Genomic DNA, 25,603 nt, shown 5'->3' with positions numbered 1-25,603 from the left:
AGAGGCAAAGAGAGAGGGGAGTACAAAGACGAGTGAAGATCCATGAAAGCGGTCATGACAAGAGAAGTGGCAGTGGAAGGAGGAGGACGAGGAGGAGGAGGACAACCGAGGAAGTCGCAGGGCATTTGGGGCGCGTCATGTGCCCGAAGAGGCAAGACGGAAAGTGGAAATGGATCATGGATGAACGAATATCGAATTCTAAGCGCGCCTCTTCCATGCTCCTTCCTGTGTCTGTATCGGCCTGGCTAGACCATAGTGGGTCTAGCAGGAGGGACGAAACAGTTTTTTTAGAAGCCAACGCCATTGTGGTACTATGTAGTTTTTGTTGGCCGCTAAGAAACCGCATGACCGAGGAACCGGTGAGATCTTCCTCCTCCCAAAACCCCTCCTGGGCCTATTGCCATTTTTGTTGAGAGATAGTAATGAGGTGTGTCAAGGTCTCGAGAGAAAGAAGGCAAAACAAGAATAAGAATATGGGGACATGTCTTGTTGCTGGTAAGACAACAAAGACAATACCATGTGTCAAGTGGCGATGAAGATCATATGAACAGCATACATGCTGCCTCTTTCTCGATTTTGCCATCCTGCCAAAATAGCATAGTGCTGTACTATGGTACATATTATGGAACTATGGTATCCGTAGTAATTATAATGCATACTAAGTAGTTACTATGGAGACTCCCCTACTGGGAATTTGGGTTCGAACAGAGGCCCCATCCAAAGTTACAGGGTCCTCCCCCGGTTGCTGTGCCACATTGTGGCCCTGTGGTTGGGGCTCGGGTTATCCTGCAGAGTTGTTACCATAGTACAGCTATCATGCTAAAAGCCACTAACAGCCTACTTGCCATAGCATGTGCACATGCATGCATGAACAAATGATCGCCTGAGACCCCGTTTTCAGACATCCACAGCCCACATAGTACTGTGTAAATCACTCACTACCTGGCACCTGCTGAATGAAGACTCAACAGCTGATCTCCTGCTTATATCCGAGTTGGGAAAGGCCTTGCTGGTCCGAAATGTCACCATCGTCACTCCGACTTCTTGTGCGATGGAAAGAAATCTTAAGGAGAAAAAACGGGCATAATCAAGGAACACTCAGAATTGCTAAACTAGATATGGTATCATCGATGCAAACGTATTCTTTGAGGCCGACAAGACTCGCTCAATCTCATTATAAATACCCCTTCCTGTCTTATGTCTATGCCCAAAGGCTCATGTCATATATAGAACAGGAGTAACCATGCTGCCCCTTTATTACCATTGTGTGCACATATGCAGTGTAGATGGATGGCAATATGCCTTGCTGGATTGTAACGGGAAAAAAATGTCACGGGCCGTCCCCTTCTTTCTCGTCTCCCTCTGCGCTCTCATGATTGATGAACAAGAACGACACGAGCACAATCCCTGCGCCTACCCAGTAGATCCAGCTCGAGTACTGCGCGTACTGGATCATCTCGCCGATCAGGGACAAGGGGATGGTGAGAGATAGGCCCACGGTGACGACGAGCGGTGTCGTGAGCAGCATGGCGTATGCCCAGGACATGTCGCTGATGAAGGAGGAGACCGAGTTGAGCTGCCCCAAGCCACACAGGTCAGTAAACAGTAAGATGCGGATAAGGGACGGCACCCGCCACTCACCATGATGATACCCCACACCTTGCCCGTCGGCGGCCACTCGAACGGCTCGATCCCCGTCCAGTGCAGCAGGAAAAAGCCAGGCCAAAGCAAGAGCAGGTTCAGCAGACCGACCAGCCCAAAGAACAACGGCATGTTGACCCTCTCCTCATCGCCCACGCGCCTCTTCATAACCGTGACGTAGAGCCCGTACACGATAGCGCTGAAAAAGGCCATGCCGTCGCCGATGGCGATGCTGGCCTGGCTCTTGTGAGGGAAGTTTCCTCTGTCCCCGTCGCTGATCCCGCTCAGATCCACCGTCGAAATCAGTACCACGCCCGCCAGGCTGGCCAGCACGCCCACGAGCTTCCGTAACGAGAATGTCTCCACCTTCATGGCCGCGCAGAACACCAGCGTCCACACGCTGCTCGTCGACGTGAGGATGGTCACGCTGCCCACCGACGTGTACTCCAGACACGCTGACGCAAAGTAGTTGGCACAAAACCAGAGCATGCAGAACTCGAGGCTCAGCACCGCCGTCTCCCGCAGCGAGAGCCTCTGCTTCTTCTCCCTGCCGGCCACGTAGTCTCCGTCTTCCCTAGTGTCGATATCAAATGTGCTGCTACCAGAGCCGGCCTCGCCCCTCTCTTCCACATCGTCCGGTAGCAGATCGTCGTCATCGTAGTCGTAGTCATCAGCATAGTCATTTCCTGTACTACTCCTGCTCAGCAGGCCGTGCTGCTCCTCGTCGGGGGCCTTGGCGGCGGCGATGGCGGGCCGGCCCAGCAGCGAGACGCTCCCTCCCCTAGCTCGGCTACTACCACCACCGTGGCGGTGGGAGGAGGAGGAGAAGCGCTCGTGATTCCGCACCAGTGCGCGCAGTTCCCTCTTCACGCCCTCGAGTCCGTGGCGCTCGACGAAGCGCACGAGCATAGGCACCAGGCTGATTGCAAACACGCTCGTATTGATATACACGACGAAGAAAGGCTTATCGTAGGTGTGGTCAGAGAAGATGTAGCTGGCGAGAAAATTGGACGCCGTCCACAGGAACACCGTCAGCAGCAGGAGGGCAATGCCCAGCGTCCGCCTTGCCACGCCGCCCAGCCCGAGGCGCGCCGTCAGCGCGTGTATGCCCGTCTGCGAGGACGAAGCCGCACCTGCGCTGCGCATCGAGGCCACTGAGGAGGAGAGATGCGTCTGGGCGTTGTAGCTCGAGATAGAGATGGAGCGCTGACGGGGTCCGCGGTCAGCAGGGCCTGGGGCCATCTCTGCGGTGCCGGCTAGGGGTTCGAGGGGCGCCATCGTAGAGGGTTTCGTAGGGGAGGGTAAGGAATGCCTCGTGCTGTCTGCGAAGAGGCCCTCATCGGAGGGGTTGTTTGTGGGCGCACAAGTCTGTCAGTAGGGGCGACGTATTTCGCATCGGACTCGAGATGAGGATCGAAAAGAGGGGGTTCATCCCATCGTATCTCACAAGACAGCGGGTTTCGGGTATTTGATCCTGCCTGCAGTGAGCTTTTTGCGACCTCTGCCTAGATGAGTAGGCGTGGTAAGAGGGTAGAATCAGTAAATGAGTGAAGGAAAAAAGATGAGCAAATACTTGGATAATGATAGGAAAGGAAAGAGAGAACGGCAAAATGTCGTCGGGTGTGTGTAATTATGCAACGGATGATGCCAATATGCGCTGCGGATGTCACGGCTCGGAGGTGTCCGCAGCGGTCCCTCGGGCTTTGGTCTCAGAATCGCTTACTTACTATGGGTACTTGGATGTATCGGCACACCGACTTCTGCTGTTTGGCTTTTGAGGTTAAATTTCAAACAAAAAGTATCCACTGCCACAGGAGCTTCAATGTTTCAAGTTTTGTTGATTAACCTCAGTACATATAGTAAAAGAATTCTCTTGCCATCAAGACGTATGCTATATTACCTATCAGCAGATGTAACCCTGACTATCCCTCCTTAGGCCCATGGAAGAAGGGAAGGGGGGGGATGCAAAGGGCTGCTATTGTCGAAGCCAGAGAGGGAGGAATATTCACTGGTCAAGCAAGACAATGGTCCACTCAGCTATGAGGCTTTGTCGTCATTGATGATGTTATTCAGCCCTTGTACTCCTAAGACCACTTGGTAATCAATATAACCCGCATCACCATCCTGCAAAATATGTTTCCTGGCCGACCACATGCTGTACGGGCCGGATGTATGCCTTCTTCGACAGCCACTCGCTCCCACTCTCACGTCCAAAGAACCTGATCCTCCTCCTTCTCTTCCTCCTAAAGAAATGCAGGCAGCCACTATGATCTCATCGCCTCGAGCCCACAGAAGATGACAGTTTGGCCGTGTACTGTGCGCGATTATATATAAACGACCCAGAGCATAAGCCAGCCAACCGCTCGCGCTGTTCGGCCCACTTCCTAGTAACCCTCCTCTGTCCTCCTCTGTCCATCCACAGCATAAAAATCGATCAGTAGGAGCGAATTAACACGAGCAGCCGTCCCTGTCGTTCTCCAGGTGAATGTTAATGGGGTCCTGGGAAAAGTCCCCTCCGCTAAACTCCTCGCTCTCCTCCTGTTGCAACGCATTCCGTGCAATCACCTCAAAGGCCTGCTCGACGTTGATGGCCTCCTTGGCGGAGGTCTCGAAGTAGGGGATGCCGCCCTTGGACTGACAGAAGGTCATGGCCCTCTTGGTGGAGATGACCCGCTTGCTCTCCTCGACGTCGATCTTGTTGCCCAGCACCACGAAGGGGAACGAGTCGGGGTCCCGCGGCGAGGCCTGGATGAGGAACTCGTCGCGCCACGAGTCGAGGGCGTCGAAGGACTTGGAGTTGTTGACGTCGAAGACGAGCACGCAGCAGTCGGCACCGCGGTAGAAAGCCACGCCGAGGGACTGGAAACGCTCTTGTCCGGCAGTATCCCAAAGCTGTACAGGCACACACACACACACACACGGACGCATAGTCAGTATCTATCTCTTCTCTTGATACGGCTCGGTTGACAAGCTGAATCTCGCTTGTGGGAAGGATGGGGATTGCGCACCTGCATGGTCACTTGTCGGTCATCGACGAGCACCTCCCTCGTAAGGAAATCGGCACCGATCGTCGCCTTGTAGCTTGCGCTGAACTTCTTGTTGACCTATTCGAGATACCATCCTGTCAGAGCCACTGATTGATAACATGCCGCCGCCATACCGTCGACACAAGAGACCCGGCATGCAGGGACAGTTTAGAAGGAGAGAGGAGGGGAGGGAAGCACGGGGTGGGAAGGGTGGTGTTTGTCGTACATATTGGTTCATCAAGCTGGTCTTGCCAACGCCGCTGTCTCCGAGGATGATCACCTATACACACACACACACAGAGCTCGTCAGACCTTCTGGCATTGAATTTTGGTTTCCTCGTTATTTTACTCTCCCTCTTTCGCAACCTGCACAGAGAGAGGAGACTGTCCGTCTCGTGCACCATACCTTGAGGAGCACCTTCTTTCTCGACGACATGTTGGGCGGATTGGATGTGTTGGGGTGGAGGCTTGTCGATGACGTTTGACTCGTGACCAGCGCGCGTTTCGGCAGCTGAACCGTGTGAACTTTTTGCGAGTTGATCGCGAAGAGGCGCAGCGGAGGATATGCTTAGCCGAACAAAGTGGACAACCAGGAGAAGAACTGTGTAGAGGCCGATCGCCTTGTCGTACGTGGGACGCTATCTCAAAAGTCGTGGGTTGGCTACGCGGTCACAGCGGTTACGGAGACACAAATACAAGATAGTACAACGATGACGGGGGGGGGGAGGGCAGTGCGGAGGGCTGAGACACTGGGAAGGAAAGGGTGGGGAGTCAGATAATAGCAGCTCAATGCTGTGTGTAGGTGGGCTCCACCAGGCCAACATGTACGGTGCTGTAGTTCCGGTGGTGCTATGGTTAGCAGCGGCCTCTGTTGCTGGTCTAGCTGATAAGCGTAGGGAGACAGCACCTGCTACAGGACGCCACAACCCGCGGTTAGGCACTAGATGGCAGGGCAACTTCCAATGCTGCAGCGGGTTTATGCTAAATTTAGGGGTTGTTTTCGGGATGAACCCGGGGCCCCTTGGCAGACAGCGATGGATGGTTGCCCCTGTTGCCGAGCTGACCAGTAATTACAGCGTTAAGCGTAACCGTGTGAATGCCAACTCAATCTCCAAATCGTCATCATCGTCACATCAGAACCTTGGGGAGCACTTACCGGAAGGCTGCGTGGCCTGCTCTCAGCCCTCACCCTTTACGACCAGCAGCCAGCTACAGCTACAACCTGGCAGAGTTCTCGCCCAATGAAGGCTGGCCGGCTGAAGGATCGGACTACCAGCACCATAGCAGCCATTACCGACCAATCCCAGCTTCGATGGATCGATAGTAGCAACTGATGAGAAACAACCTCCAGCCCGATGGCCGACAATCATGTCCTCGCCAAGGTGCACTCCCTCAGCGATGTCGAGCTGGCCTGCCTGCTCTCCCTCATCAGCGACGAGCACTGCATGATCAGCACGCCGCCTGGCTGCCTTGACGAGCTCGTTGACGAGCTGCAGCTCGTGTCAGAGCACACGTTTGGCCTCCGGTCAGCCGTGGTCGATTGCACACCGCACACCACCCTCGAGGACTTCGCCAGCTCTCTCCTCCTCCATCCTCATCCGCCCTCGCCGGCCACCACACGGTCCTTCTCTCCGTACCTTGCCCGCTCGGCCCACGATTCCTACTTTCCAAGCAGTCATGCTCCCAACCAGCATAACCCGATCTTTCCTCTGACACCGGTCTCGCCGACCTCGCCGACCTCTGGTGGCCCGCTACACTCTCAGATCGCCAACGTTGTGCTGGCCAAAAATCTCGACCAGGCTCCCAAGGCCGTCCAAATCCAGGCGCTCGAGCTGCTCCGAACCCATCGCATCTTCACGAGAACATCGGTCCAGACAGCACCCAAGACTTTCATGCTGGTGGCTGTACTTGGTGCGGAGAGCGGCGGCGAGGCCAGGGTTACACCGCATCTGAACGACTTCTTCTACGTGGCTCATTGGGTTGATCCGGATTCGGAGGGTTTTGCACACCTATACGGAGACGACGGGTCTTCGCTGGCCTCTTCGGAGCTGAAGGCGGGAGGCAGAACCGACGACGACGACGATGTCAGCATAGCGAGCGCGGAAAGTGTCGTCAAGCGTCGCAGTCGCGCCAGTGGGAGCCTCTTCCGCGGGCCGACGTCTGTTAGCACAGCGACTCTGCCCCGGCCGCCCATCTTCTCCAGTACCGACCTCACCCAGCTACGGCAGCTCTCCCACCACGTGTCTGTCGACATTGATGTTACCCGATACCAGATGAATATTGTCTCCTTCTTACGGATGCATCGTGCCGTGGCTAGCGGGGTCACGCCCCAGGCGACGCGCCATTTCGAGACGCTCATGAAGAGCCTCGCGCCCCTGCACGGCGTGGACTATGTCACACCTGCGCTAGTGTGTCTCGCGGCCAGGAAAGTTTACCTTCACCGCATCAAGATGGTTGAGCCAGGACGTGAGAGGAGTATGCAGTGGGGAAGTGACCTGAATGCTGTTGAGAGGCTGCTCGAGGGCTGGGGCCCGGAAGATGTCGTGGAAGATGTGCTGCAGTCAGTAGGCGTGCCAGTGTAACGAGCACGACCGCCATCCTAATTATGTTTAGGAAACGAAGCCTGCCCGTCAGGCCTACGCATTACTATTACCGAGATACCCATTGCAGTTTGAGAGAAGAAAATACTATACATATACACAGAGACCTTGTTTCTCTTTCTTGCCACGGCAGCAGCAGGAACAATCCATGTGTACATTATTTTGCCCACTCCACTCCAGGCCCTTGACACATGAATCACCTCGTCATCATCTTCCGAATGTGGCGGAACGGAGGCGGTGATACTGTGATCCGCCTTACGCTCGAGTCTGCCCTACAGAGGAGATGCTTTCAGCAACGTGTCTATGAGATTAGTCGTAAGAAACGAAAGGCAACCTCCAAACCAATTCCTCAGGAGCGTCCGAGCGTCGTACGGAATAAAACATATGAAAAGGCTTATTCAGCATATTCCCACTTTTCTGACAACACAGCCTCGCCCAACCCTCGCAAGACCAACAACGTGTCTCGTCTGTTTATTTTTCTCTTAGAGCCAGGCGGTCTCTCATTCATTCCGCTTTATCCATCCAGCCAGAAGGAAAACACATCGTGTCTTCTTTGTGGAAAGGAAAAAGTCCAACCTATATCTACTACTACCACTAACTGTCATTACCAGACTATTTGCTCTGTGGCCCTGTCTGTTCTACATTCATCTGCTTCCAAGTCCCTCGCCAAGAATCTCACCGCCGGCCTGTCATCAAGGAGATCTCTTCTTTCCAGTTCGCAACCTCTAAGCAGCATACACAATAACATACTCTGCGACGACAACACCTGAGTTCAACGAACAATAATTAAGAATATTTTCAAGATGCCTTTTGGTTTCATCCCCGACACCATCTTTCTCGCCGTCCTCACATCTACCATCCTCGCAGGCCTCCGCCGCTCCACAGGCCTGACCTTCCAGACCCAGCAGCTCATCGCCAACCCCACTGGCGCCAAGGTCTTCTCGTTCTACCTCGGGTCGGGCGAGTGGCTGTTTGACAGGCTGGTGGGCTGGGCCAAGGGGAGCAAGTACTTCAAGTATGACCCAAGCGTTACCGTCAGCGAAGTGAAGAACCAGGTCAGCGGGTTCGCAGATGGCATGAAGGTTGCGGCGGCGCTGGTGGGGGAATTTGGAGGGGCGGGTCAAGCAGCAGCAGCCAAGGAGGAGTAGGAGCAGCAACAGCGAGAGGGGGAAGGCAACGGAGGCGACTGAAGAAGGAAAGAAAGGGATAAAGGGGGGGGGGGGGGGGAACAGGTTATCACCTAATGGAGATCATAGGATGGGAATGATGGGTGAGGAGGACAGAGCAGAACGGGCGAGGCTGGACAGCAATAGGAATGGGCACGAAAATCAGCATAGGATGGCCCAGCGAGGACGCTCCTGCCGTCCAACACGGGCTTTCCCTCTAGGTGGAGTAGAATTAGGACGGTATTGGTAAAGTATCAGCCTCTACTCAAACGTGGCTATGCGCTGCTTGGGAGCCAGCAAGAGCCGGGCAGGGTATCCTAGAGTTACACCCACTGTATTTCATCACACCATACAACATACGCAACTTTTTCGTCACCGACAGCGTATGAAAACGACACGTACATGTGATATTAATAGTCATCGCCTCTCTGAACGGGGAACTCTCTTCAAATCCCTGAATCAAGAGTTCAGCACATCTGATTGCTGAGTACAATCACACAAGTCAACTCGATTTTCACAACCTCAGCATCTGCAAGGCCTTTTCCATTTCCTGCATGTTTTTCAAGACCTTCATAATCAATATCTTTAGTTCACTTCCGCCCTTTGGCCTTTTCATGGGCCCCTCCCCAGAAGGAGATCTTGAGTCTTTGGTATCGTGGAGCCAATGAAACAAGGGGTACTCACTGTATAAGATATAGAGTCTACCCAGAGGGGGGAAGAGCAAGTATACACTTTGGCTATGCACAGTTTGCTACTGGCTACAGCTGCTGATTCCCGTAAAACAGGCAAATGGATTGCATGGCCAATAGCTTACACATACTCAATTACTAATAGCTCTGGTATTTGTTGCAAGCTTTAGTGCTATCAGCATGCTATAATCATTACAATCAATATTTTGCATACATCTTCTTTCGTGGGTTGGCTATTGAATCTTGATTATTCAGTATATGTCTCATGTGTCTGACCTAGTAGGTCTCACTTCACAAAAGACTTCAAATAGCCATGGAACTGTTTCGATATGGTTTTTGTTCATAATTCCCACACATTGCAATCCATGCAGCTCCTGACCACTTAAGTAATCAAGTGATTATCAGGAACGTATAGTTCCCATAGGTCAGGGAACAACTACGTGTTACCAGGCTCCTTTTATGCATAGTATACTTGCTTTCTGTTTGTCATCGTCTTGGCAATCCCAGTACTCCAACCATTATGACCTCACCTGTCTGAAGGGGGCCAAGCACTATCAGTGAAGGGCAGTGTGCGCCCTGTCTCTATGCTTCCTTGCTGACTTGACCCTACTCTTAATAAATAGCAGATAAAATCATATTGTTTTATAGGCAAGTCAGGGTGGTGGTGCCTGAAGTCCGTTCTAGAAGGCTGGAACGTGCTGCAGTCAGTGGGACAAGGAAGGGGCACGATTAAACGCAAGTCTCGAACTCACGAGGGCAGAGGTCTCGGGTTGGCTACATTTTGGCAATCATTCAGTCACAGACGTTAACTCAGAATTATTGCGATACCACTAGGGATGAGAGAAAGTCTGATTTGATCATTCCAAGTCTCTGCTGTGGGAAATGTGCCTCGCAGACAATGGCGAAATGGTCACCGCCCCTTGTGTTTGCGCCTTGCGAGGAGTCAGGGCGTCCAGACACCTGTCCCCGTCTACTTATGCAACACGGCCATCCTTGATTCCGGCCCCCCTCTGTCCATCCATTCATCATTATGAAGCTTTCATCTTAGTACCCATGAATATCCCACCTCGTCACGATAATATCCACCCGTACGTCATATGCGCGAAACTGATTTCCTGCTCTCCTGCCCCGAACGCCTGGATGAAAATGCCACAAGCTTTGATAATATGTGTGGGGAGAAACCCTAAACCGTCTGGGGCTCTTGTCCATCCGCTAAGATACTTGGTCTAGAGAAACATGCGTAAGAAAGAAACCATTTGTTTCCATTTGTTTGATGTCTATGAATCCGATATCCCCTCCTAATGAATCTCAGTGACCTTGCACTGCCATCCGGAAGTTTGTGACAGGAGTGGCAAGCTGTATGAGGACTGTCAGTCTCGCGCTATATCAGGGCGTGGAATAGGGTAAGAGAACGACTCACCTGGCACCCAAGCACCAACCCAGCTCGTTATCCTTGATCTTCTTGGCGATTTTGACCTCCCGGTCTATGGGCATGTCGTATCCCGTGTGGGCAAGCGCAATCATAAAGCTAAGGTCCAAGCAGTGCTCGGGCCTGTCACGCAACTCGTCGAGCGCACCACCCACGCTCGTGAACAGGTCCCAGTCCTTCTCACCGCCGCAGACCTTGTTCGCAAGCTCCTGCATCTCCCTGAGCGTGAAGGAGTCGGGCATTCCTAGTGGCTGGGTGCGGTCGTAAAAGTACGATAGGAAGTAAATGTCTTCGGTTGCGAACGTCTTGGCAATGGCAGGCTGGTGTACGCCGTTGAACGAGCAAGGGGCAAGCTTGCACTCGGCATCCTTCTTCAGAATCTTTTCTGAGAGGCTGCGGCACTGTGCTGGAGCACCACCGGTAGATGGGCCGGTGAAATTGAACTCGCGCGAGGCACCCAGAGGGTGGTCGTCACCAAGCTTAACGGAAACGACTTTGGACATGCCGGAGGCGAAGCACGGGTTGACAATAGGTTTCGAGAGCCACGACCGCTCGGTCTGGTAGGCATCGTACACCTCGTTGACCAGCTGCGCAAAGATGGCATCGCGTGCGCTCATCAGGCCGTAGCCCAGGTGAGAGTGCTGGTACAGGGTGAAGTGACGGCCACCAAAGTCCAGGTCGTACTTGTGGTCACCTTCGGCCATCTTAGAGGGGAGACCTCCGTCGGTCAGGCCCTTGAAGTTGGGCTGAAAGACGATCTGCGTCGAGCCGCCGCCTAGGTCGAAGACGGCTGCGGTGTTACTCTCGTCGGGCCCGCCAATGTTGCCCAATAGATAGTTGGTTGTGATCCACGCATATACACCCTCGTCGGAGCCGTCCATGATCGCGACACCGTCGTTCTCGGCCGAGACGACAGGAAAGGGATACTTGTCCTCGAGATGGGCCCGTACGGCGTCGAGGATCCTCTGGGACTTCTCAGAGCCGAGCAGTCGCAGACCGGCAGTGGCCTTAACGGCAACTGGGGAGCAGCGCTTGAGCTTGTCAGGGACGGTCTCCAGGGCGGCCTCCATTAGGATGTCCAAGCTCTCGGCGGCAGCCTGTGGGTCGTCCGGGTATGCGCTCAGCCCGCTGCTCTTGCCATCGATCTTCTTGGTCATCTTGAAGACCTCGTTCTCCAGCTCGGGGGTGGGGCCGCAGTTATTGAACTTGTAGACGTGAATCCGCGAGCCGGTGCTCCCTGCATCGATCATGTTGACATACTGGACGATGGGCTTGTCCTTGGAGTAGGACTGTGTACACCTGTCGGTGCCGTACGATGAGTCGGCAGGGACCTGGCCGCCGCCGGTGGATGGACCTGTTGGAGGTGCAAGAGAGATATGCGTCAGCCGTCGATTGCTCCTGTCTGCTGCCCCATGTCTGATGCAGCCGTCAAGCAAGTGATTTATCTGTGTGGCCCATGGCGCAACTTACCTCCGCGGTAGACATCGACGCCGGTGGGGGCGAGGTAGTAGATGGCGAAGACGAAGATGAAGAGGATTGCCCCGGTCTTGAACCAGCGCGTCTTCTGCGCCTGGGACATCATGTCGTTCTTGAGTTTCTCCAGGATGCCTGCCTGTCGGCGTTCGTGGCCGTATCTGTCTGGCTTCTCGTGAGGATCGTGGGCAACTTGCTTGATCGGCAAGGAGACGGAGGTTCGTCGCATATGGAACGGGCGATCCCCTCACAAGGGAAGTGGAGGAACGAAGAGAAGGACCGGGCGTGTGTCTCGTCCCGTGTCGCTCAGATGGGGTGGCGGATTCGAGCACAAGCCACGAAGCCCATTAAAAGCGATAAGCAAATAAGAACAACCGAAGCGAGAGACAAGAAAAGTTTCACGAGAAGTTTCAATAGTGTCCCATGCACACAACGGGGAATATTGAGTTGACACGTGGGAAGGAAAAGAAGGTAGAAAAGAAGGGGGAAGGGGAAAAGGGGGGTGGAAAGAAGATGTCGACGTCGAGATTGTGACTGGACTGAATTGATTGAATTGAATTGCACGGCATGGTAATGCAGAATCTCCAATTTGGCCTGGCGTGGCCAAATCAACCTCGACCAACGGTCTCAGCCTCCTCCTTGTCTTGCCCCAAAAATCGCCCATGGATGGACCCTGACTTCTTGCCTGCCCCCTACAAATTCAGCTTATCCAAACAGTACAGAAGGTACACGGGAAACAATACCCATCTGCTACTGTATTGCCATAAGCGTTCAATAGGGGGTGGGGTCAGAGCTAAACCTAATCTTGATCCCAGATGTGGCACGTAGCCAATGACGGTGCCTGACGGCTGACCTCAGCCACACCACCCGCCTCCCGTTAACCCTGACCCTGGTGCCTTGGAGAGAACCCTGTAAGGTTTGTTCGGCGAGGTTCGATGGATGGGATTGATGATGCATCAGACAGGCCTTCAGCGTCGTGCGCGTCTCACCTGTTGCCTTCTAGCCGCCGCAACACGACTGCCACCACAACAAATATGAACGTCCGCCCAGAACATTGCAACTTCCTCAACTTCCTCCTCTCCTATTTCACCAACAATATCACCTGAGACTGTTGTCGAAGGTAATTGTGGCGACAAGTATACTTGCTCTCTCTTTTGGTCTGTCCGTACTGAATCTGCCCGTCTCATTCTCATCAGACTACATTCCTCTTCCTCCAGCTCTCACACCTCACCATGGATGTTCATTTGCTCGTCTACGACCTCTCTAGAGGACTGGCGAGGCAGATGTCCATGCAGTTCTTGGGATTCCAGCTTGATGCCATTTATCACACGTCCATCGAGCTTGATGGACTTGAGTGGGTCTACGACGGAAATGTCGTGGCCATCACGCCTGGGTCATCTCATCTTGGCCAGCCGATGCAACGACTTTCTCTGGGCAAGACTGAATTGCCGATGGATGTGATTCAGCAGTATCTGGACTCGCTCAGAGAGATATACACGGTTCAGGCCTACAATCTCTGGAAGCACAACTGCAATAATTTCTCAAACGACTTTGCCACTTTCCTACTAGGGACGGGCATCCCAGATCACATTCTCCATATGCCCGATGCAGTGCTCGACTCGCCGTTTGGGAGGATGTTGATGCCGACCCTGAATCAACAGATCGAGGCAGGCAGGCAGCAAGGCGGGATTTTGGGCATCCAAGGGAACGCAGATGGGCGTGCCACAACCACATCCTCTGGAGCGCAGCGTCAGTACCAACAGGCCGAGGTCCGACATGCCAGCAGCGTGGGTGAGCTTGACTCTCTCCTCGCCAGTGTCGAAAAGTCGTGTGCTGTCGTCTTCTTCACTTCAGCAACATGCGGCCCCTGCAGGATGCTTTATCCCCTGTATGATGAGCTGGCTGCTGAGGTTGGAGACAAGGGTGTTCTGATCAAGGTCGATATCTCCCAGGCCTTTGACGTCGGTACTCGTTATTCCGTCCGCGCCACCCCCACGTTCATCTCCTTTCTGCGAGGAAAGGAGGAGAACAGGTGGTCTGGGGCGGATCCGGGTGCGCTGCGAGGCAATACACGGCTGCTCGTGCAGATGGCGCATCCAGCCCACCCACACGCAGCTCTCAGACTACCCACACTGCACAATCCTCATGCGAAACCTGTGCTCTTCACCAAGATACCACCTATACCAAAGCTTCGAGCGAAGATGGGACCCACGGCAGAACACCCAGCTGTGGTGTCCATTTCTCATTTCATCGAGGCCCGCAACAAAGATGGTGCTGCAGAGGCAACGCTGCCCGATATGACTGCTCTCACAGCCTTCTTCCGAGACTCGGCCAAATCGTTACCCCTAGACCTCATGTTCACCGTTGTTGATCTTCTCCGGTGCGGTCTTATTGATGTCCGCCTTAGCGGATTTCTGGCCGAGGAGAAGGACCACGAGACCATCACATCTCTATTATCCTATGTCAACAGTCTCTCAACAGACTGTCCATATGCTCTACGTCTCGTTACCCTGCAGATGACATGCAACTTGTTCAGCAGCCCCCTCTATCCACCGCAGATCCTCGCTCAGGAAAGCTTACGAGGTGCCGTCACAAGCCTTGTGTCCTCCAGTTTCCTCGATGAAAGCCACAGTAGCGTTCGCGTAGCCGCTGCATCGCTCCTCTTCAATGTGGCGTTAGCGAACAGTCATCACCGCAGAGCAGGTGACGGTGATGCTTTACCAGAAGAAAATCAGATTGAGCTCGCGGCATCCCTACTCGAAGCCATCTCGCAGGAATGCCAGTCGCCGGAAGCCTTAAGAGGAATGCTGCTCGCGCTTGGATACCTGGCTTATCTGGCGCCTCTGGACGGAGAGCTGGTGGACTTGTTGAGGACAATGGATGCGGGTCATACAGTCCAGGCTAAGGAAGATAAATTTGATGATGTGGCTCTTGTCAATGAGATTGGCTTTGAATTGTTTGAGAATGGTTTGAAGAGATCATGAATCTCCTGCTTCCCGAGCATCACTAGCAATGCACAACTAGAAAGTCATAATTTCAGTCTAGACAAATTCATAGATTATTATTAACATTGACTTATAGCATCCTATACTACTAGTATATAGCATAAAATTCGCGTTTATTCTTGCTATATGTTACGACCCGTGGTTCAGGCGTAAGCTATATGTACGGTTGGAAGGAATATTCGAACAGGGAGTTCGAATATTGATTGATCTTTTAATCTATGTAGTACAGTGGCACCTTTCACCACCGCTCATTACACTATATTATTTTGAAGGAAAAAAACAGATGCTTTTGTAAATAATTTAAAGCTTTAATAAACAATTAAAATATTTTATACTTATATAAAATAGCTTCTATTTTATCGAGTAAAATCAAAACTAAACTAATTAAATAAAAAAGTATTTAAGTAAATAAAGAATATTGTTAGGGCTATCTGTAACAGTGTGCTGGAACTGGCTGTATAGAGAACTTACATTAGCAAGCTAGCTCAGTGTAATGAGCACTGCTGTTATGACCCATCCAACATGCAGATCACAAGCAAACAAGAACCAGATATTATGACTCAACATCAGACAACCAACAAGGATTATATAATCCAGGGTTAGGGTTACGAGCTGCAACCAATCAGAAGGGGACCGGAGCAGTCGACGATCGATCCTCGCAGTCCAGGCAATGAACTGCAATAATCAACCACCAACTCTTACAGTTTATACTGAAGAGCTGGATATATAAAGATGCATTCATTACTATTAGATAGATTCAGTATATAGCTCTTTAGTTATTAATCTAAGTATCAGATTACTTTCTTACTCTGATAGCTTTAAAGATAGTAAATACTTGCATAGTTGCTTAGTTATGTTTTTATATTCAAGGCTTGTACTTAGCACTACTGTCAGGGCTGATTGTGCCAGCAAGGCTCAGGGCTAGCTAAGCCAGCTGGATTACGGATGACTAAGCAATATGCGGCTATAAAGCGGCTTTCTAGCTACGTCAGCACTGCTGAGCAGAACTTAGCTCCTTAGGCCTCAATGTTATTCTGGTTGTATACCCCTGAAAGAGAGAAAAGACCTCGCTACATTGCCTTTGCAACCTTTCCACCTGACAGTTTGAGGCCTGGCTCTTTTAAAGGAGGCAATCCGGCGAGGCTTTCTATCTTTTTTTTTCTTCCCTAGGAGCAGCGCTAATACTGAGCAGGAGCAGAGCAAACGATCAGACTACTATTCTTTTCGAACCTTCAAGCTTTTGATCTTCAAGCCTTTAACCTTCGAGCCTTTAACCTTCGAGCCTTCGATTTTCGAGCTTTCGAGCCTTGAATATAGCGAGCAAGCAGTGCTGAGCAAGCAGTATGCAAGCAGCGTGCGAGAAGCGTTCAGAAGAGATTCAGAGCATTCGAGTTGCTAAGCTAGAGTATACAGCAAGCAAGCAGTATCGAGCAAGCAGTATGCAAGCAGCATGTAAGAAGCGTTCAGAAGAGATTCAGAGCATTCGAGTTGCTAAGCTAGAGCAAACAGCGAGTAAGCAGTATGCAAGCAGCGTGCAAGAAGCATTCAGAAGAGATTCAGAGCATTCGAGTTGCTAAGCTAGAGCAAACAGCGAGCAAGCAGTATGCAAGCAGCGTGCGAGAAGCGTTCAGAAGAGATTCAGAGTATTCGAGTTGCTAAGCTAGAGCATATAGCAAGCAAGCAGTATTGAGCAAGCAGTATGCAAGCAGCATGCAAGAAGTGTTCAGAAGAGATTCAGAGCATTCGAGTTGCTAAGCTAGAGCATACAGCAAGCAAGCAGTATCGAGCAAGCAGTATACAAGCAGCATGCGAGAAGCATTCAGAAGAGATTCAGAGCATTCGAGTTGCTAAGCTAGAGCAAACAGCAAGCAAGCAGTATGCAAGCAGCGTGCAAGAAGCATTCAGAAGAGATTCAGAGCATTCGAGTTGCTAAGCTAGAGCAAACAGCAAGCAAGCAGTATGCAAGCAGCATGCAAGAAGTATTCAGAAGAGATTCAGAGCATTCGAGTTGCTAAGCTAGAGCAAATAGCAAGCAAGCAGTATGCAAGCAGCATATAAGAAGCATTCAGAAGAGATTCAGAGCATTCGAGTTGCTAAGCTAGAACAAAGTATATTCTTTGCTATTCGAGCGAGAGAGCAGAGTAAGCAAGCAGTAGATCTGAATATCTTCTGTTTTCGAGAGTATATTCTTCGCTATTCAAGCAAGAAAGCAGAGTAAGCAAGCAGTAGATCTGAGTATCTTCTGTTTTCAAGAGTATGTTCTTCGCTATTTGAGCGAGAAAGCAGAGTGAGTAAGCAGTAGATCTGAGTATCTTTTGTTTTCGAGAATATGCTTTTTGCTATTTGAGCGAGAATGCAGAGCTAAAGCAGAGTATCTGCTTAGCAACTGAAGTTGCTTGGATATTAGATTGCAAATCAATTATTCTTCTGCGCTTAGCAATGGAGCGAAGTATAGCAATAGCTTTAGAATTGCTAGAAAGCAATTCTTAAGATAGAAAGCTGTAATTATCTATTATAGCTGCAGAGATGCTGTTCTGAATACTAGGCTTCTTAGCTATAAATTAAGTTTCTGATAAAAAGCTTGCAATCTATATTAAATAGCTTTAAGTTTTGAAGAGTGCTTGGATAAAGTGCTAAGGAAGCAGCGATTAAGCAGCGTATATAGTGCGAGTATTGTACTCAGAAGACTTATGTCTGGAATGTGATTAAAAAGAGATTTTTTTTTCATAAGCTTCGGGGACGAAGCTAGAAGAGAAGGAGGGAGATGGTTGAGAGGCCTTGAGAAGCCTTGAGAGGCCTGAGGCACTGAGAGATCTTGAGAGGCCTTGAGAGGCTTGAGGCACTGAGAGATCTTGAGAGACCTTGAGTGGCTTAGAAGCCTGAGGCACTGAGAGATCTTGAGAGGCCTTGAGAAGCCTGAGGCACTGAGAGACCTTGAGAGGCCTTGAGAGGCCTGAGGCACTGAGAGATCTTGAGAGACCTTGAGTGGCTTAGAAGCCTGAGGCACTGAGAGATCTTGAGAGGCCTTGAGAGGCCTGAGGCACTGAGAGACCTTGAGAGGCCTTGAGAGGCCTGAGGCACTGAGAGACCTTGAGAGGCCTTGAGAGGCCTGAAGCACTGAGAGATCTTGAGAGGCTTTGAGAAACCTGAAGCACTGAGAGATCTTGAGAGGCTTGAAGCACTGAGAGACCTTGAGAGACCTTGAGTGGCCTAGAAGCCTGAAGCACTGAGAGATCTTGAAAGGCCTTGAGAAGCCTGAGGCACTGAGAGATCTTGAGAGGCTTTGAGAAACCTGAGGCACTGAGAGATCTTGAGAAGCTTTGAGAAGCCTGAAGCACTGAGAGATCTTAAGAGCCTGAAGCATTGAGAAAGCGTAGGAGCAGCTAGGAAGCAGCGAAAGCCTGGAAGCAACGGAAGCCTGGGAGCAACGGAAGCCTGGGAGCAACGGAAGCCTGAAAGCAACGAAAGCTCGGAAGCCTCAAAGGCCTTGAGAACAAGGCCTGATAAGGGGGGACAATCTGTTAGGGCTGATTGTGCCAGCAAGGCTCAGGGCTAGCTAAGCTAGCTGGATTACGGATGACTAAGCAATATGCAGCTATAAAGCGGCTTTCTAGCCACGTCAGCACTGCTGAGCAGAACTTAGCTCCTTAGGCCTCAATGTTATTCTGGTTGTATACCCCTGAAAGAGAGAAAAGACCTCGCCACATTGCCTTTGCAACCTTTCCACCTAACAACTACTCTTATTAGTATAAATCTCTTTGTATACTTGGGAATCTTCGGATTGCTGCAGTGCTTATTATATTTTGATAATTCTTATTCAAGAATAGTTTAGTATTATTCTCTTGAGCAATATGGAATATAATAGCTTTTTAAGAAACTTCTTTGTTCTTGCATGCTTCTACTCAGAAAGAACTGATTAACCAGGTATATCAGCTTATTCAGTATATTCAGAATCTGTATAATCAATAGCAGGCTCAAAGCGCTATTATCGCTAACTAATAAGCTTAGCTAGCTTAACAGGCTTAGTAAGCATAATTCATTTCTATAATCATTAATAATACTAAGAAAGTATATAAGATAAACAAGCTTGCTATATATAATAGCAATTAAAAGATGCTATATAGATTTCTTATTTATTATAGAGCATACTTTTTGCATTATATAATTTAGTTTATTATAAAATCTAAGAAGATTATTCTTATAGAAACTTATTTTGAAAAGAATACTCTTATCTAATATAAGCTTTCTCTATATAATCACTTAAAGCATTAGAGCAATTCTGATATATATACTTAGAATATTAAGAATATATTCAATTTCTTTGAAAGCTTTAAGAAAGCTTTTAAGAAAACCTTTAGTAATCCTAATAAAGAATATATTATAGCTTAGCAACTTATAAATCTTAAACAAACCAAGTTAGCTTCTATCTATATAATCAGATTCAAGCAATTCTTAGTATAATTTTTATAGAAAGATAAGAATCTTATAAAGCATTATTATAAGAGATTTAAGAATAATATTAAGAATGAAATCTCTAAGCAGAATTAGCTAGAAAACTTTGCAATATTCTCTAATCAAGCAATTTGTATCAATAATTATCTATATAAATAATAAGTAGAGAAATCTAAGAAAGAAGAAAGCTAGATTTGGAGATTTTCAGCTAATATAAGCAAGAAACTTTAATATAAAAATAGCAGTTAATAGAGCAGTATAGCTTAGAGCAGCATTATATATGCTAGCTTTATAGAATTCAATGCAGCTAATAAATAGTATAGCAAGAAGAATAGTATTACTTGCTATAACTGCAATAAATAGAAATATATAGTATACAATTGCTATTAACTTCAAAAGAACAAATAGCAATCAGTTCAGAAAGAATGCTAGATAAATATTACTTAGCAATAGAAATCTAATTAACTAAGCAAAAATATTCTCTTAAAGCAAGTATTGAATTCTATTAATCATAAAAGTTTCAGCTGAACATTCTGCTATAATAATAACTGCTTAATATATCTTTCAAGTAAGAAAAGCTCAGAATAGTTCTCTTAGAAATCTAAGCACTATAGGCAGATAGTAATAGCAGAGCGAGAGTATATACTCAGCATAATTATAAGCAGCAATAACTCGAATTGCTTTAATATTATTGAATAAAGTATTCAAGCATTAGAAAAAGAACTTAGTAATAATATTCTTCATTATTTCTTATTGCTTATATTAAGCATTATAGCTAGGGATATGAATAAGAAATAATACTTTCTTAGCTATTAGTATAAATATCTAAATAATACTGAAAATATTTTTCAGATAATAGAAGAATTAAGCTAAAGTAAATAATCTAGCAACTTACTAGAATCTGTTATGAATAGCATACCTAACAATTCTACAGAAGTTCGGAAGGGAAGGTTTTCCTTTAGTATTGAGTGAAACAAAGGAATAATATAAGTTGAATATCTTGTTTATAAGATAGAATTAGAGAAGCTCTTTATTTATATTTTCTTACAAAACATCAAAATATAGTAAGATAAAGACTCTTGGATCAGCTTACTTCATAATCTATATTACAAACTAGCATAGATCTTCTATACCTATTATAGCTGCAGAATGCATTTCTTGAAAAAGATATAATACGAATAATTCTCTATTAGAGAATTAGAACAAATTCTTCAAGCTATTAAGAAATAAGAACTCTGCTTTAGAGAAGTTCTTAATAAGCAGCATAATAATGCATATATCGAATTATTAAATAACTACTCTAAGCAATATATGAATAAGAAAATAAAATGATAGCAATATAGAACGATGCTTTATATAATTCATATTAATAATAAGATTTGCAATTAATATTAATAAAAGAAAGATTAGGAATAATAATAATATGAATAAAAGTAAGCTAAAAAGCTTGCTTAAAAAGTAGCGAAGCAAGCTTAGAAGAAGAATAAGCAGCTCTTAATAATTTCAAAAGGATAGAATTGCTTATAAAAAGACTGCAGATAATCAGACTGAAATAGTTCCTATATAAAGCTTTCAAAGCAGACTATGCTTATATTAAGCTTAATATATATATTTAAGAATATAAATATAGCATATTATTAAATAGTAATACTTAGAGAAACTTTATATTTCTATATATTATTAATTAGATATAATTATAATAGAAATAAAAGAAGTAGCTATATATTCTTAATATTATAAAAGAATAATCTATTATATATAATTAAGAAATAATTAATAAGAAAACTAATTATTTATTTATTTTAATTCAAGAATATATAACTAGAGTTTCCTTTAATATTATAAATATAGCATAGCATAAGCTGATTATAAAACTTTTATAGCTTAAGAAGTACAATTCTCGAATCAATTAAACTACTAGCTAGATCTTATAAGAACAAGCTGTATTCAGAGAAATAGTTGCAATCAATAATATAGAATCAAAGCTAGTTATTGAAGAATATTCAGAAAAAGAAGCTTTAAACAACTTTACAAATATTTCCAAGCTAGCAGAGCTAGCAGCTCAAGAAGAAGAATCTAGTAATAAGCGGATTTAAATAATGCTAGAGTGCTAACAAGTTAATAAAACAATGGAAGCAAGACTCTTAGCAAGTTAGTTCGCTTCGAAGCAACAAGAAAAAGCTTTAGAATGTGAATTATAGGTTTATACAAGAAAAACCTCGAAATTAAGCTTTCGAGCACTCAGTTCAGCTTGGAGCAAACGCTCAAGACTTTCAAAAATGCTACCAAAAACAACAAATAAAAAAAAGCATGCTTAATAATATCTACTGTTTCTTCAGATAATAGAAATAGCATATAAATCAGAACTAATACTTGCAAGCATATTATAAGAATATTACAAGTTCAAAAAATTATTCTAGAAAGAATTAAATATAGGATTGCTAGAATATAGCTTATATGATTACAAGATTCTGCTATAAGAAGAAAAATAGCTTAAGTTCTTTCTTATTTATAGATTAGATAAAGTATAATTAGAAATACTCAAGGAATATCTTGATAAGAATCTTAAAAAGAAATATATATAATTATTGCAATTACTAGCAGAATATTCTATTCTGTTTATATTCAAGAAGAATAGCAAGCTTAAGCTATATATTGATTATAAGCAGCTTAATAATATTATAATTAAGAATTAATATTTATTGCTACTTATTAAGAAACTGCGAAATAGATTATAAAAAGTATAATGATTTATAGCTCTAAATCTGAAAAAAGCTTATAATCTAATTAGAATAAAAGAAAAAAAGAAATGAAAAATTGCTTTCAGAATATGCTACAAATATTATAAATATTTAATTATGCTTTTTAGTTTAATAAATATTTCAGCTTTATTCTAAGAAATAATTAATTATATTTTATATAAATATTTAAATTAGTTTATCATTATATATCTCAATAATATTCTTATTTATTTCTAAATACTGAAGAAGTATAAGAAATATATGGAAATAGTATTGCAAATGCTTTAAGATGTGAAACTTCTTATAGAATCCGCAAAAAATTATTTTTATATACAAAAAGTTAATTATTTTAGATTTATAATCAAGCTAGAATATATCAAGCTATAGAAGAATAAGATAGAAGTTATTAGAAATTAGCTAATTTCTAGAAATATTAGAAATATTAGATTTTTTCTTAGATATATTAACTTTTATAAATAGTTTATTAAGAACTATAGCTAGATTATACATTCTTTTACAAATCTTACTAAAAAGAAGCAATTCTTTAAATAAATCTCTAAGATATAAGAAGCTTTTAATGAAATTATTAAGTATATTATTTTAGAATTAATTCTATATAAAGCAGACTTCTATAAATCTTTTAAAATTAAAACTAATATATTAGAATATGTATTCAGAGAATAACTTGATTAGCAAGATAATTAAGAGTATCTAAGGATTATAAGCAACTTTTCAAGAAAGTTGAATAATTCAGAAATTAATTATAAAATTCCTAATTAGAAGCTTATAGCAATAATAAAAGCTTTTAAAGAATAATAATATTATCTTATTAGTATATAGTATCTAATTATAGTTTATTCGAATTATAAGAATCTAACTACATTCATAATAATTAAAATCTTAAACAAATAATAAGTTAGATAAGCAGAATTTCTCTTATAATTTGATTTCAAGATTATATATTGCAAAAGCTTAGAAAATGAATAAGCAGATGCTCTTAGCAGAAGATTAGATTATTAAGATGCAGATTCCTCAGATATACAGAATATCTTTGCTTAAGATGAATCAGAGAATCTCATTAATGTATATAGAAAGCTAAATGCTGCTTTCAGAATTAAATTTTCGAAAAAGAATTCAGAATCAATGATTTCAGATAAATAAAATAATTATATTAAGAATATATACAGTATACTAGTATATAGATACTAAGAAGTTAGAGTAATTTATAAATATATTAGAAAATACTGAAATCTGCTAAGCTTTAGAAAAAGAATTAAGAATATTCTATAATAATATAATAGCTGCAAGAAAAATAAAGCAGAAAGATATAAGCTTTATAAATTACTACATTTCTTATCTATACTTATAATTATTTAGCAATCTATTAGTTTAGATTTTATTATTAAGCTATTTCTCTTATAAGAATTCTTAACTAAAATGCAATATAATAGCATTCTAATAATAGTTTGCAAACTAAGCAAATATGCTTACTTTCTTCTTTATAAGAAAAGCAGTACAGTAGAAGAACTTGTATATACATTTCTCAGAATAATTATTGCTAATTATAGCATACTAGAAGAAGTAATTTCTAATAGAAATAAAAAGTTCAATTCAAAGTTTTGAATCTTACTTATGAAACAGCTTGAAACATACTACAGAATATCTACAGCATTTTATCTGCAAATAAATAAATAAACAGAAAGAATAAATTAGATTATTAAATAATATCTTTAATATTATATTAACTAGAAACAGAATAACTAGATTAATCTATTATTTCTTGTATAATTTGTATATAATAATATAGATATAAGCATAATAAAGAAATTATTATTCTTTATATTCTATAGATATAATTCAATAGCTTATTATAAAGCATTACTAAAAGCAGATATAGAAGCTGCAAATAAAAGAATTAAGAAAATTAAGAAGATTTAGAAAGAATTTTAGTTAGAATTACAATTTATTTAGAAATAAATAATATAATATGCAAACTTTAAAAGAATTAAGAGATTAATTCTATAAAAGAAAGATAAGATCTATTTATTTCGAAAAAACATTAAAACAATCAGATCTAGTAATAAACTTAACTATAAAAAGCTAGAACTATTTAAAATCTTATAATAGATTTTTCCAATTAATTACAAATTAGTATTATCTTATAGGATAAGAATATACTTAGTTTTCTATATCTTATTATTGAAATTAGCAATATAGAAAATATTAGCAAATAATATAGCAGAAGTAGAAAATAATGAATTAAAGTATGAAGTAGAAAAGATTCTCAAGCATAGAAGCATAGATAGTATAAGGGAATATCTTATTAAATGGAAAGATTATTCAGCAAGCGAAAATTCGTGAGAACTGCAGAAAAACATTAAAAATGCTCAGGAGAAAGTAGCTAAGTATTGAAAAAGAAAGAAAACCAGCATCTAAGACGATTGCTCCGCTCCGGACTGAGACTCAGAAGCTTCAGGAATCTCATCTTCCAACTTAGAACAACCCTCTCAAGCATCAGAAGAACCTCCATCATCTCTAGCATCATCTACATCACTTAAAAAGAAATAGTTCAATATACTATCAGAAGATTAGAAGAGCTTTTCCGAAACCAAAGCAAAGAACCTCTCGAGAAGAGGATCAACAGGAATACAAGCCTGTTGCTCTCTTGCTAGCTTCTTCGCTTTCATACAATCAAGCTTCTCAATTATATCCAAGCTATAGCGCACTATGCATGCTATTTTCTCAGCTTATAGCTTATACTATTTCCGCAATTAGCGCATCTTAGCTATAGCATACTCTAGCTTCTTCTCTGTATCATTAAGAGCAGCTTCAGCAGCAGAATGCTAAGCTATAATCTTTTCCATCTGCAATAATAATAAACTATACATATTACAATTCTCATATTTATACTTAATATACTCCATACAGCATAACAAATCCTTCTCAGAAGCAAAGCAGCAAGCTTTGCAGCCTCTGCAGAAGGAACAAGTTAGTATTTTGATGCAATAAGAAAGAGCAATAAGCTAGAAAGAGATAAACTATTCCATCTTTTTGTAACAAACTTTATTAATTCTATTCATTATCCAGATTAGAAAAGCAAGATTGTATATAAAAGACTTGCTAGAATACTTATAAAAGATTATTAAGAATAATAACTAATAGAAGAAAGATAATATTATAATCTATTCAATATACAGATTATAAGCAAACAAGAATCAGATATTATAACTTAATATCTGTTATAACCCATCCAGCGTACAGATTACGAAACAAGCCCCACTAACAAAAGAATCAGATATCACAACTCAACATCAAACAAACAATATTATGTAACCAAGAATTAGGATTATAGGTTTCACCAAGCAGAGATGAACTGCAAGA

The 25,603-nt window shown here is 44.3% G+C and overlaps 7 protein-coding genes across 7 annotated transcripts; 4 read left to right on the top strand and 3 right to left on the bottom strand.

Moving 5' to 3' along the window:
- Positions 1-1,330: 1,330 nt before the first annotated feature.
- Positions 1,331-2,787, bottom strand: M406DRAFT_53066 (uncharacterized protein; the record flags this gene model as incomplete). The annotated part of the gene is made up of 3 exons (XM_040924504.1): positions 1,331-1,576; positions 1,642-2,262; positions 2,488-2,787. 3 exons carry the CDS (start codon positions 2,785-2,787, stop codon positions 1,331-1,333), a joined length of 1,167 nt encoding a protein of 388 aa, XP_040771280.1.
- A 903-nt stretch (positions 2,788-3,690) lies between these two features.
- M406DRAFT_358584 (uncharacterized protein) lies at positions 3,691-5,333 on the bottom strand. The gene is made up of 4 exons (XM_040923940.1): positions 5,074-5,333; positions 4,894-4,947; positions 4,650-4,745; positions 3,691-4,533 (listed from the first exon to the last, which is right to left on the bottom strand). Exons 1-4 carry the CDS (start codon positions 5,101-5,103, stop codon positions 4,090-4,092), a joined length of 624 nt encoding a protein of 207 aa, XP_040771279.1. The 5' UTR covers positions 5,104-5,333; the 3' UTR covers positions 3,691-4,089.
- Positions 5,334-5,818: 485 nt separating this feature from the next.
- On the top strand, positions 5,819-7,370 carry M406DRAFT_283413 (uncharacterized protein). The gene is made up of 2 exons (XM_040918513.1): positions 5,819-6,791; positions 6,840-7,370. Exons 1-2 carry the CDS (start codon positions 6,023-6,025, stop codon positions 7,247-7,249), a joined length of 1,179 nt encoding a protein of 392 aa, XP_040771278.1. The 5' UTR covers positions 5,819-6,022; the 3' UTR covers positions 7,250-7,370.
- A 730-nt stretch (positions 7,371-8,100) lies between these two features.
- M406DRAFT_244287 (uncharacterized protein) lies at positions 8,101-8,283 on the top strand (the record flags this gene model as incomplete). The annotated part of the gene is made up of 1 exon (XM_040916256.1): positions 8,101-8,283. A coding segment is annotated over one exon (183 nt), but the record flags the coding sequence as incomplete, so codon positions are not given.
- A 2,137-nt stretch (positions 8,284-10,420) lies between these two features.
- Positions 10,421-12,253, bottom strand: M406DRAFT_52967 (uncharacterized protein; the record flags this gene model as incomplete). The annotated part of the gene is made up of 3 exons (XM_040924496.1): positions 10,421-10,478; positions 10,543-11,905; positions 12,022-12,253. The coding sequence occupies 3 exons, from the start codon at positions 12,251-12,253 to the stop codon at positions 10,421-10,423; spliced, it is 1,653 nt and encodes a 550-aa protein (XP_040771276.1).
- Positions 12,254-13,256: 1,003 nt separating this feature from the next.
- Positions 13,257-15,008, top strand: M406DRAFT_65728 (uncharacterized protein; the record flags this gene model as incomplete). Its single annotated transcript, XM_040924946.1, has 3 exons — positions 13,257-13,481; positions 13,511-13,523; positions 13,594-15,008. 3 exons carry the CDS (start codon positions 13,257-13,259, stop codon positions 15,006-15,008), a joined length of 1,653 nt encoding a protein of 550 aa, XP_040771275.1.
- A 1,714-nt stretch (positions 15,009-16,722) lies between these two features.
- Positions 16,723-16,962, top strand: M406DRAFT_324763 (uncharacterized protein; the record flags this gene model as incomplete). The annotated part of the gene is made up of 1 exon (XM_040919911.1): positions 16,723-16,962. A coding segment is annotated over one exon (240 nt), but the record flags the coding sequence as incomplete, so codon positions are not given.
- Between the last annotated feature and the right edge of the window lie 8,641 nt (positions 16,963-25,603).

The sequence above is a fragment of the Cryphonectria parasitica genome (assembly GCF_011745365.1).
Source record: "Cryphonectria parasitica EP155 unplaced genomic scaffold M406scaffold_10, whole genome shotgun sequence".
Taxonomy (NCBI): domain Eukaryota; kingdom Fungi; phylum Ascomycota; class Sordariomycetes; order Diaporthales; family Cryphonectriaceae; genus Cryphonectria; species Cryphonectria parasitica.
This window is presented reverse-complemented; position numbering and strand designations above follow the sequence as displayed.